This window comes from Rhinolophus hipposideros (assembly GCF_964194185.1).
Source record: "Rhinolophus hipposideros genome assembly, chromosome: 5".
Classification (NCBI taxonomy): Eukaryota; Metazoa; Chordata; class Mammalia; order Chiroptera; family Rhinolophidae; genus Rhinolophus; species Rhinolophus hipposideros.
The window spans coordinates 38,153,682-38,163,677 of NC_138051.1; the positions used below are offsets into that span (position 1 = coordinate 38,153,682).

General features: G+C 56.8%; 1 protein-coding gene across 1 annotated transcript; it reads left to right on the forward strand.

Moving 5' to 3' along the window:
* Nucleotides 1–566: 566 nt before the first annotated feature.
* Nucleotides 567–4,078, forward strand: CHAC1 (ChaC glutathione specific gamma-glutamylcyclotransferase 1). Its single transcript, XM_081048334.1, has 3 exons — nt 567–2,069; nt 2,498–2,533; nt 2,960–4,078. The coding sequence occupies exons 1-3, from the start codon at nt 1,821–1,823 to the stop codon at nt 3,359–3,361; spliced, it is 687 nt and encodes a 228-aa protein (XP_080904460.1). The 5' UTR covers nt 567–1,820; the 3' UTR covers nt 3,362–4,078.
* The last annotated feature ends 5,918 nt before the right edge of the window (nt 4,079–9,996 follow it).

Consider the following 9,996-nt stretch of genomic DNA (forward strand, 5'->3'; position numbering starts at 1 on the left):
GAGGAGGTGTCATGGGAACAAGATAGAGAGCAGAGGAGAAGAAGAGAGAGTAAACATGGGGAATGGAGGGAAACAGAAAGGAATAATTAGAAACAACCATTTTACCTGTAATTCTTTCCAATTAGAAAACTAATTCGTGCTCCTTGTAAAAAAACCCAAACTTTTACATAAATGTTTCCATTTACTACGGAAAGTCCTCCTCTGGTGACAGGTTCTGCTAACAGTTTAGGGATGTTCTTCCAGATTATTATTATTGTTAATATATCATTATTTTTACAAACATTAATGTATAACTTGTTTTAAAAGAACTAGCTTCATACTACACACACCATCGTGCGACATTCCTCCGGGAGAATATGTCTTAGGCACCTTTGGAATGACTGCTTTAAGTGTGCAGATAGTTTTTAGTTTAAATATCTAATTAGAATCGAGTGAGCAGCAATGTTGTCCACTTCCCCTGCCAGAGGGCTCACCCGGAACCTTGTCAGCAGTCCCGTGCGGGACAGGCGTTCTGCTCTGTTTCCTTTTTTCAGCCAGAGATATCCCCAGAGGGACAGGCCTTTGGCGCTGCTGAGGGGGGCAACTCCAGGCGGCCGGAGGAGCCTTTGTCAGTGAGGAGTCTGGTGGCTGCTCCCAGCCCTCTGGGAACCTGGCTGTGCCGCCTTGGGTCCGCTGCTCCCGGAACCTCGGTTCCTAAGGACTAACCCAACCCACTGATGCAAAAGTCTCAGGTATCCGCAGAACTCAACCCACAGCCTCGGGGCAGGATGGGGTCTGGCTTTCGTGTCTTTATGGCCTCTCTCCGCGGGTCTCGCCACCAACACCAAAGGGACGGCGGCACTTTCAAGCTCTCTGGCTGGCTCTTCCCGAGCCTACCGGGGCTGAGGACGTCGCACTGCTGGCCCGAGGCTCCCCCGTCACTGAGGTCCGGGGCTGAGGACGTCGCACTGCTGGCCCGAGGCTCCCCCGTCACTGAGGTCCGCAGGCCCACGGCGCCGGGCCTGGCTCAGCTTCACAGCCTCCGCAGAATCCCTCGTCAGCCCCGTGACTCCGTTTCTCCATTTGCTCACGTGGGCCAACGGCGTGAGGCACCTGTGCGGAACGCGGAGGGTGCCTCCGACAGCCTCTCCAGAGTCGTGCTGTGAGGCGGCCGGAGCCCCAGACGGGCACTGACGCCGCCCGGAGAGCGCCTCTGGCCAGGCCCTGCGCTGGCCCTGGTCACACCTGGTGAGCCCAAGGCCAGAAGGCGCTCTCTGCGGGGTCCGGGGTGGCAGCGACTCGGCCAGGTGCACCGGCAGGACTTCTGGGGGACACCGCCTGAGACCCGCCTGCCGTGGTGCCTGAAGGACCCCGGTCATGGAGTGGCAGCAGGGAGACGACAGCGCCCGCGTCCGTGCCCACGGCCCGCCGCCTGACGCAATCCGCGGCGCCCTTGCTGCATGCCAAAGCTGGGGAAACCCCCCCCGCCGTTGCATCACTCCTGACAGGTTTTCTACAGCGATGGAGCCGAACCAATCAGCGGGCGCACTGGACCAGGGGCCGAGGCTCAATTACCCACTCAGAGGGCGGCGCGGTTAACCGGGCAGCAAAATCCAAAGGTAATTGGCCCAAAGGGAATTTTCCCCGCCCCAATCACCGCGGCAGCTGGCCGCGGTGGGCGGGGCCTGCCAGCCGGAGGGTTTATAAAGGGCCTTGGCCGGGGCCGCGCAGCTGGAGCGACCGAGCGGTGCCAGGCCAGGTGTGCGTGTCCGTCGGTCTTTCCGTGCCCGCGCCGGAGGCCTGTCCCGGAGGCCGCCGGGCCCGTCCCTGTGCCCGGCACCATGAAGCAGGAGTCTGCAGCCCGGAACGCCGGGCCCGCCTCCCCGCCCCCCGCCTCGTCGCCCCCCGTCTCGTCGCCTGCGCAGCCGCCCCGGGTCGACGTCGACCCCCAAGCGCTGTGGATTTTCGGGTACGGCTCCCTGGTGTGGAGGCCCGACTTCGCCTATAGCGACAGCCGTGTGGGCTTCGTGCGCGGCTATAGCCGCAGGTTTTGGCAGGGAGACACCTTCCATCGGGGCAGCGACAAGATGGTGAGCATCCGATCATGCCCCGGAGAATAAGGGGTTGGGGTGGGGGCAGGATAGTGGGCGCTGGTGCCCTGCCACGTCCGGGGCGCTCTGGGCAGACTGTGTGTGACTCGGTGCTGATGGGGGGTGTGTGTAAACCTGTGTCAGGGGTTTGTGGCTTACATGTGTGTGCCCAGGGGATCACTCACGGTGTGCTGGCCTGAGCCTGTGATCCTGTGGATCACTGTGTTGATGAATATTTCTGCTTGTCAGTCTGGGCCACTACCCTGTATCCATTTCTCCTACATCCGTGCATCACTCCTTCCACTTTCTCCTGCAGGAGTGGAGCTCTCTGAGGCCTGGGCCCGCAGGGTTGATAAGGATTTCCTCTGGCACTGATGGCAGAGCTGATTTTTAACTTGTCCTTTTCAAAACCTTTCTTCCCTTTCTAGCCTGGCCGTGTGGTGACCCTCCTTGAAGATCATGAGGTAAGTGCCTGAGTGAAGAAAAGGACCCTGGGGTGGAGCATGGAGGGGTGTGGACAGACAGAGCTTGTGGGTCGTGGGCTGCAGGCCAGATTAGATGTCTCTCTGGTGGAAGGGAAGGGTGGTCTAGCTCAGTGCTTCTTTCTCACAATAATCTCCCGAGGATCTTGTTAGAGCCCAAAACTCAGATTCCTAACGAGCTTACAGGTGATGGCGCTGGTTCTCAGACCACACTCTGAGTAGTGATCTTGTTCACCCTGGGTCTAGACCACCCTGTCAAACCCTTGTTAAGAAAGGGAGAATGAGGGCTCGATGTGTTGTTACGAGATGGCTCATCAGCCCTCCTCCCATGTCCTTAGAGAGCATAGTCCTGGGGTGGGACCAGCAGGAACAATTGTGACTGACCCCGGTGCCCGTGTTTCCTCCTAGGGCTGCACTTGGGGTGTTGCATACCAGGTGCGAGGTGAGCAAGTGAGCGCAGCCCTGAAGTACCTGAACGTGCGGGAGGCCGTGCTCGGTGGCTATGATACCAAGGAGGTCACCTTCTACCCCCAAGATAGCCCTGACCAACCACTCAAGGCACTGGCCTACGTGGCCACCCCGCAGAACCCCGGTTACCTGGGCCCCGCGCCTGAGGAGGCCATCGCTACACAGATCCTGGCCTGCCGTGGCTTCTCTGGCCACAACCTTGAGTACTTGCTGCGCTTGGCAGACTTCATGCAGCTCTGTGGACCCCAGGCACAGGATGAGCACCTGGCAGCCATCGTGGACGCTGTGGGCACCATGCTGCCCTGCTTCTGCCCCACCGAGCAGGCTTTGGCACTGGTCTGAGGGGCTGAGCCCCTGCAGGGAGTGCCTACATGGACATGGGGGCCAGGTCCCCACTTCTGTGCACAAAGACAGACTTGGTACAAGGAGCCCAGTGAGAGGACTCATGGGCAGAAGGGGCATCTCTACCTAAGCCCTTGCCTGTCTGTCAGCCTCCAGCTCCCTCCTGCCTGACGCTGACTTACTACTTGAAACTATTTATTGCACCATGTTGGTGTTGTGGTCAGTGGGGGGGGCCTGCCCTGGACACAGGGGCTCTGCTGAGTGGTGGCCCACCCTAGACACCCGGTGCCTGACCAGATTCCCCTCAGTGCTGCTGCTAACCCCACACTCCCCAGGCCTCCACCGCCCCAGGGAGCCTTCAAGAGACTTGACCGTGACCCCCCCCAGATCAACCATTCCCTTGCCCCAGAAATACCGCCTAAGAAAGATGTCAGCCTGCTGATGAGGGACAGGAGGAAGTGAGGAGAAGGGCCCTGTAGGAATTGAGGCCCCTGTCAGCACTGCTTATCCTCCAGGTCCCCGGGGCAAAGCTGGGTCTGGAGCCCAGGCACAGCTGCTAAGGCTGGGCCTAGGCCTCTAAGCCATTGGCTGTGCTCCCCTGTCCTGTGTCCTGGCCAATCCTGTCTGTCTGTTCATCTATTGGTAGGAAGCTTATCACTATAGGTCCCAGCATCATCCCATCTGTCCCATAATATTATCTATAAACGGATCTCTTCTAATCTGTGCTGTGCTGGAATGTGGTTCTTTCTTCAGATGGGTTGGGGCGAGTGGGGCTGTGAAGCCCTGGAAGCCTCATCAAAGGGGAAAGGACTCCCGCTTCATGTGCACCCCTCTCTCCCGGGGAGCGGGCAGCTCAGCAGGCAGCACTGCCAGGTTCCAGCACTCGTATGGGGCCCACTCGTGCTAGTGCACAAAGAACACCCTGAGTCAGGCAGAATTCAACCCAGGCGGCTGTATGTGGCAGCCTTGTGAACAGTGTCCTTGTGACCGACCTGGTACCGTGTGTCTCCTCCTAGCTGCTCTGAGGAGGCTGGCGGACTTGGAGCTCAGAACAGGGCTCCCTGCAGTTGCAGGGCCAGCTGCCACCTCTTCCTGACATTAGATCTCTGGCTTTGTTAGAGGAACATGTGGGGTAGGGTAGGGTGGCGACAACTTCTGGGACCATGCTGGGACCAGCAACTCCTGTGGTCTGCAGGGCCTGGTGGCCCTTTGACTTTGGAGGTCTAGGTGTTCACTGTTGCTTTCTGGGGTGTGGGTTGTGTCTTCTGTCTTGTCCTGACCTGCCAGGACTCTTCCCTAATGGAATGAGTTGCTGAGATACCCTCTGGGCTACTGCTTGTTCATCCCCTGCCTGCCTCCGGCTACTCTTCACTGGCCCTGTCCCCCGGGATCTCATCCTGACCCTGGCCTCTGACACTGGGAATGGCCCCTCAGTGGGCCCAGCCTCTGCTTCTGGACCTGCAGAATAGGTGTGGGGCTCAGATGAAAGCCTTTAGCAGAAGAACCTGGCTGCAACCCAGCCCTTCCCACAAGCCCACCGACCTCCAGAAAAGTATTCAGCCCTCGGAGCATTAGTTTGCATTGGAACACTGTGTGGTGTGTGGTGCTGCCACTTCTGTTGTGGCTGGTGTCCTGGATTGGTCTGGGTGTCCCCAGCAGGGTCATCTCTGACCAAGTTGGTCAACGTTGTGCCTGGGGAAGCTGCCCATGTGTTGGCAGCCTCGTGTCTTGGCCATTGATGGGAAAAGTGTGGAGTCCAGCCAGATTCTTGGGAGCTCAGTCAGGACAGCACAGCAGGACGAGACAATGGGTGGCAGGGAGCCCTGCGCGGCCGCCTCTCGGGCCTCCTGTGCCGAGGCAGGGCCAGGCAGTCAGTCTGGGTGCTTGGAGCAGACCCTGCTCTATACCAAATGGGGGTGGGGAGGGCTGCTTGCCAGTTACACATGGGTTCAAATTCTTCAAGTCATTCATTCAGCAAGCATTTACTAAGCTGCTATAGGCCACTTACCATTCTAGGCACTGGGGGTACAGCAGTGAAGAAATCCTTCTCAAGGAACTAGGAGCCTAGAAACTCTGAATGGTGACTGTTCGGTATGAAACTGGGCTGTAATGGGAGGAGATGAGGGCACTCTGCTGAGAAAGGGTTTCTGGCCTGGTGGGGGTGGTCAGGGAAGGCTTACTGGGGGAGAGAACAATGAGGCAGAGCCCAGAGCTGGAGAAGGGGTCTTAAGTAAACAGAGGCAGGGAACAGCTTGTGCTAGTAAGGGAAACAAGGTGAGATTAGCTGGGACAGAGTGTGTGGGGGAGGGGACACGGGGCTGCACAGGTGGCAGGACTGCATCCTGTATCCTGCTGGCTGGCTCGGTGAGCCATGCTGCGGAGGTGGCATTCTTCCTGGGTCAATGGGCTCCTTCTGTGGACTCTGGGTGGGGAAGAGACAGCTTAACAAGGAACACTGGCTGCTGTGTCAGATTGGAAGAGGAAGGCCAAAGGGAGGCCCGGGAGAGGTGAAGGTGGCCTGAGCTGAGGTGTGTCAGTGGGCACGCAGGAGCGTGGATCTGAGAGCAGGTTAGGGGGTGAGGTCAGCAGTATTCTGTGTGACTGGTGTGTTTGAGTTTGGGGGTGCCCGTGTGGGCAGTGCCCTCCAGCTGGATACGTGGGTCTGAGACTCAGGAGAGAAATCCAGGCTGCAGTTAGAGACTAGGAGCCATGCATGGGCTTGAGAGTGGAGAGTAAAGAGAACAAGGTCCAGCCCAGCCCTGAGGATCCCAGCCCTGGTGGCTTGAGCAAGACAAGAACAGTTGAGAACAAGCAGCTCTGAGGTGAAGGAGAACCAAGAGGGACAGGCTTATGCTGCCAAGACGTCAAGGACAGTATGGACAGGAGTGTCCATTAGATGAAACGCTGGGGGTGCTTGGTGGCCTCAGTGAAAGCAATTTCAGGAAGAGTGGTGGGAAGCCAAAGACGGGGGATATAGACAGCTCTCAAAACATTTGGCTGCTAACAGGGGAGAGAAGCAGAGGAGCAACGGAGGGTGTGGAGAGGGCATAGGTGACTCAGGACCCCTTTACAAATGAAAAATTATTGAGGCCTCCAAGAGCTTTTGTTTATGTGGGATATAGCTACTGACAACATTTAGTCTATAAGAAACTGAGAGGTTTAAAACGTATTTAAAGATAATATATCCATTACATGTTAACATTTTTAAAGAAAAATGATTCTATTTTCCAAAACAATCAAATTTAGTGAAAAGAGTGGCATTGTTATATATTTTTAATGTCTGACAATGGAAGTAGCTGGATTCTCATCTGCTTCTATATTCAATCTTTTGCAAATCCACATATCATATAGCTCTGGAAAACTCCATTGTACACTCATGAGGAAATGAGAGTAAAAAGGCAAATAACCTGTTAGTATTATTATGAAAATAGTTTGGACTTCGAAGATCCCCTGAGAGGGTTTTGGAACCCCTGCCCCCAGGGGTCCCTGGGCCATTTTTGAGGAATTCTGGTGTAGGATCATTAAAATTTTTTTGGTTTCTTTTCTTTTGTAGGTGGAAGGATTCGAGCAGGGTGATGTGTGGGCGCCCAACCTTAGGTTGCAGCATTAAGGAGTTTCCGAGTTAACAGGAACCTCAGAAATCATCCTGTCCATCGCTCAGGGGTATCCTTCTGGAGAACTGAGGGCGAATAGGAAAGATCAACCAATTCAATCCCCATTTAGCGAGTCTGCAAAGTCCACAGGGCCCTGGACCGCCAGTTGTGGGAGACAGAATCACCCTCAAACCTGGTCTGAGATAAGGGCAACTCCAGGAACTTAGGGGATGGGGCAGAGGTGGTCAGGTGTAGGAGAGCCTTAAAGAAGCCACAGGAACCCACCAGGTAGAGGGGGCATTCCAGACGTGCGGATTTGGCTCCAGCAAAGGAGGGAGGGATGCAGTTTGGCAAGTAGCTCTGTGAAGGGAGCCTTGGGGTGTTGGAGGTCAGGCCGAAAGCTACTTTGGAGTCCGTTCATGGAGGAAGTGACAGACTTTGTCTTGTAGGGAAGTTGAGCTCTGTGGTGATGTTTTTGTTTTTTCATGTGTTTTTCCTCCCACAGAAGGGTCTTTGTTTTTATTCTTTTTGTTTTGTCTGCTTGTCAAGCAGAGATGGCGTTCAGGCCTGGGTTTAAGGAGGCTTGTGCTTGTGGCAGAGGAAAGAGAGTTCGAAGGCTGCAAGACCTGGGGGGCGTCAGTTGCAACAGTCCGGGAAGGTGCAGGGGAGGGCTGAACCATGCACTGGGGATGTGTGGACAGCTCATAGGAAATGGGGGTAAGCAGGAGGAAGGAGACTGGGGATCGCATGGTTTTGCTGAGAAGGGGCATACACTGCAGGGGACGTGATGAACCACTCTGGACTCCATGCACCCGTCTAGGGCTGGCAGGTCCCTAAAGGTTCTCCAGGTGATTCTTCCCCTGCTCCCCTGCCCAGAAAGGACCACATACCTCTGGGGGCTGTCACTGCCCTGAAGATAGTGGAAGCAGCCATATCAGCCATCAGAGAAGCAGAAGGTGTGGGGAGATGGACCTCAAATGGGAGAGACCTCGCCTTTCCCCAGGCCTGGCTCTGAGGAGGGTTGGGTGCTGCAGGGTGTGAACCCAACTTCAGTGCCCAGGGACAACTGGGGGAGGCAGCAGTCACAGGGAGTGTCCTTAAGGGCCAGGCTCGCACCCCATCGCCAGGGCGACCACCGATCCCAGTATGCCCAGGACGTGCCTAGTTAATCGTACTTTCCTGGAGTAACTATTACTTTCATTCTCAGAAGCATCCAGGTTTGGACAGTAAATTGCATGGTGGCTGTGGAAATTGGAACTGAGCAGTGAGCATTTTTTTATCAGGTGGCTGTCAAAGAGAGTTGGCCAAAGCCCCTGAGTAGGCCTGTCCTCTGCCCTCTTTGCCCCAGCCCAGTGGCCCAGGGAGGCCACTCTCCTCTGCCCTTCCCTGGTTGCCCTGGAAGAGTTCCCCCCCATCCAGGTCCATCCTTCCGGGTTCAGGCCTGTCCCTGCCCTCACCCCTACCCTGGGCATTTCCTCAGGAGAGAGGGAAAGCTGGAAGGAAACACCCTGAGGGCTCAGCCACAGAGCTGCTCTCCAGTCCCTGACCTGCACCTCCACCCACGCCCTCTCCACCTCCCCTGTGCCTGACGCTCCCCCTTAGGCCAGACCCCCCACGAACACTTATCCCATGCTCTGCTCCTCCCCTGGCGCTTCAGTTCCTTCCTTTGCTCTGTTCTGGATCCTGCCCCTCACCCTGGCCATCCCTGTTCCAGGGCCCACCAGGAAGGTGGAGCCTGGCGTGAGCGCTCCCCGCTTATCTAAGCTCAGTCATGGGACCCCGCCTTCCCCCTCACACCTCCACACTCGCTGCTTACTGCATCCACTACCACCACTGCCCGCAGGCTCCCTCTTTCCAGGGATGGTTGTCAGGACCGCCAAAGTGATCCAGCTTCCCCGTTTTGTGCCCTCCCTGGATATTTATTATCCACATAATGTGAAATGCAGCTCTCGCCACAACCCTCCACACTGACAAACTCTGACTGCACCTCACAGCTCTCAGGATGAAGCCCTGTGGCCTGGGCTCTGCTCTCCCCTGCAGCCTCGGTGCCGTGGGGAGGGGCCACCCCACCTCCTATGTCCACGCTGTTCTCCTCCCACCTCGTCCTATTTCTGGCCACTAAGTATTTGCTCTCACTACTTTCCCTACCTGACAACATTGCCCAACCCTCTTCCATCCTTCAGAACTCAGTGGCAGCATCACGCCTCCAGAAGCTGCTGCAGCCCTTGGCAGGCAGGGGCCCCTCCTCATGCCCACCCCCAAACCCCCGTTTTGTGCCCAGCATGTTTTATTGATGTGATCTGCTTGCAGGTCTGTCCCCTCTAAACCAACACCTCACCCCCCACCAGCCCCAGGGCAGGAACTGTGTGTATCCCAGCTCGAAGCACAGATCTGGGGCCCCATAGGAGCTCAGGGGACTTATGGGGAACAGGTTTTAATGGGACACCCTTCTGAACGCAATGACACATGTCCCCTTGGAGGGCAAGTCTCCATGAAAACTTCAGTCATAGCCAAGGAAGAACGCCAAGCTGCCTACCCAGGCTAATATTCAATCTGAATGTTTACGGGCACAGCCCAGGAATGTGGGACTGGGAGCTACCGGGGCAAGGACGGGCCAGCCAGGTATGGCAGCCCCAGTGCACACCTGACTGGGGCCGCGCTGATGCATGCACGCCAGCGGCGGCCATCCTGGGCTGGCTCTCCCCCCACACCACCCTCTCAGTCTGAGAGATGCCAGGCTCTCAACGCACGAGGAAGGAAGGGCCGCCTTTCGGCAGGCGTACCAGGGCAGGGTCCACACCCTGGGTAGTTCTCCCCACTCTGGCCACTAAGCTGGAGGGCTGTGTGTGCCTCTCTCAGGGGGTGGGGCTCCCCGGTCCCACAGCAGGGGGAGCTTGGCCTTCCCAGGCACAGCCTGAGCGTTGGTGACTGGGAGGGCTAAGGGACAATGACGTGCCCACCTTGGCTTCCCCCTACTACAGTTAAAGACTCCAGCTGGCACAGCCCCTTCTGGGCCTAATCGTGTCTGCTCCAGGTCAGGAT

Coding starts and splice junctions, on each gene's coding strand:
- CHAC1 (XM_081048334.1), top strand. CDS start 1,821: ATGAAGCAGGAGTCTGCAGCCCGGAACGCCGGGCCCGCCTCCCCGCCC. Junction 2,070..2,497: donor ATCGGGGCAGCGACAAGATG/GTGAGCATCCGA, acceptor TTCCCTTTCTAG/CCTGGCCGTGTGGTGACCCT. Junction 2,534..2,959: donor CCCTCCTTGAAGATCATGAG/GTAAGTGCCTGA, acceptor GTTTCCTCCTAG/GGCTGCACTTGGGGTGTTGC.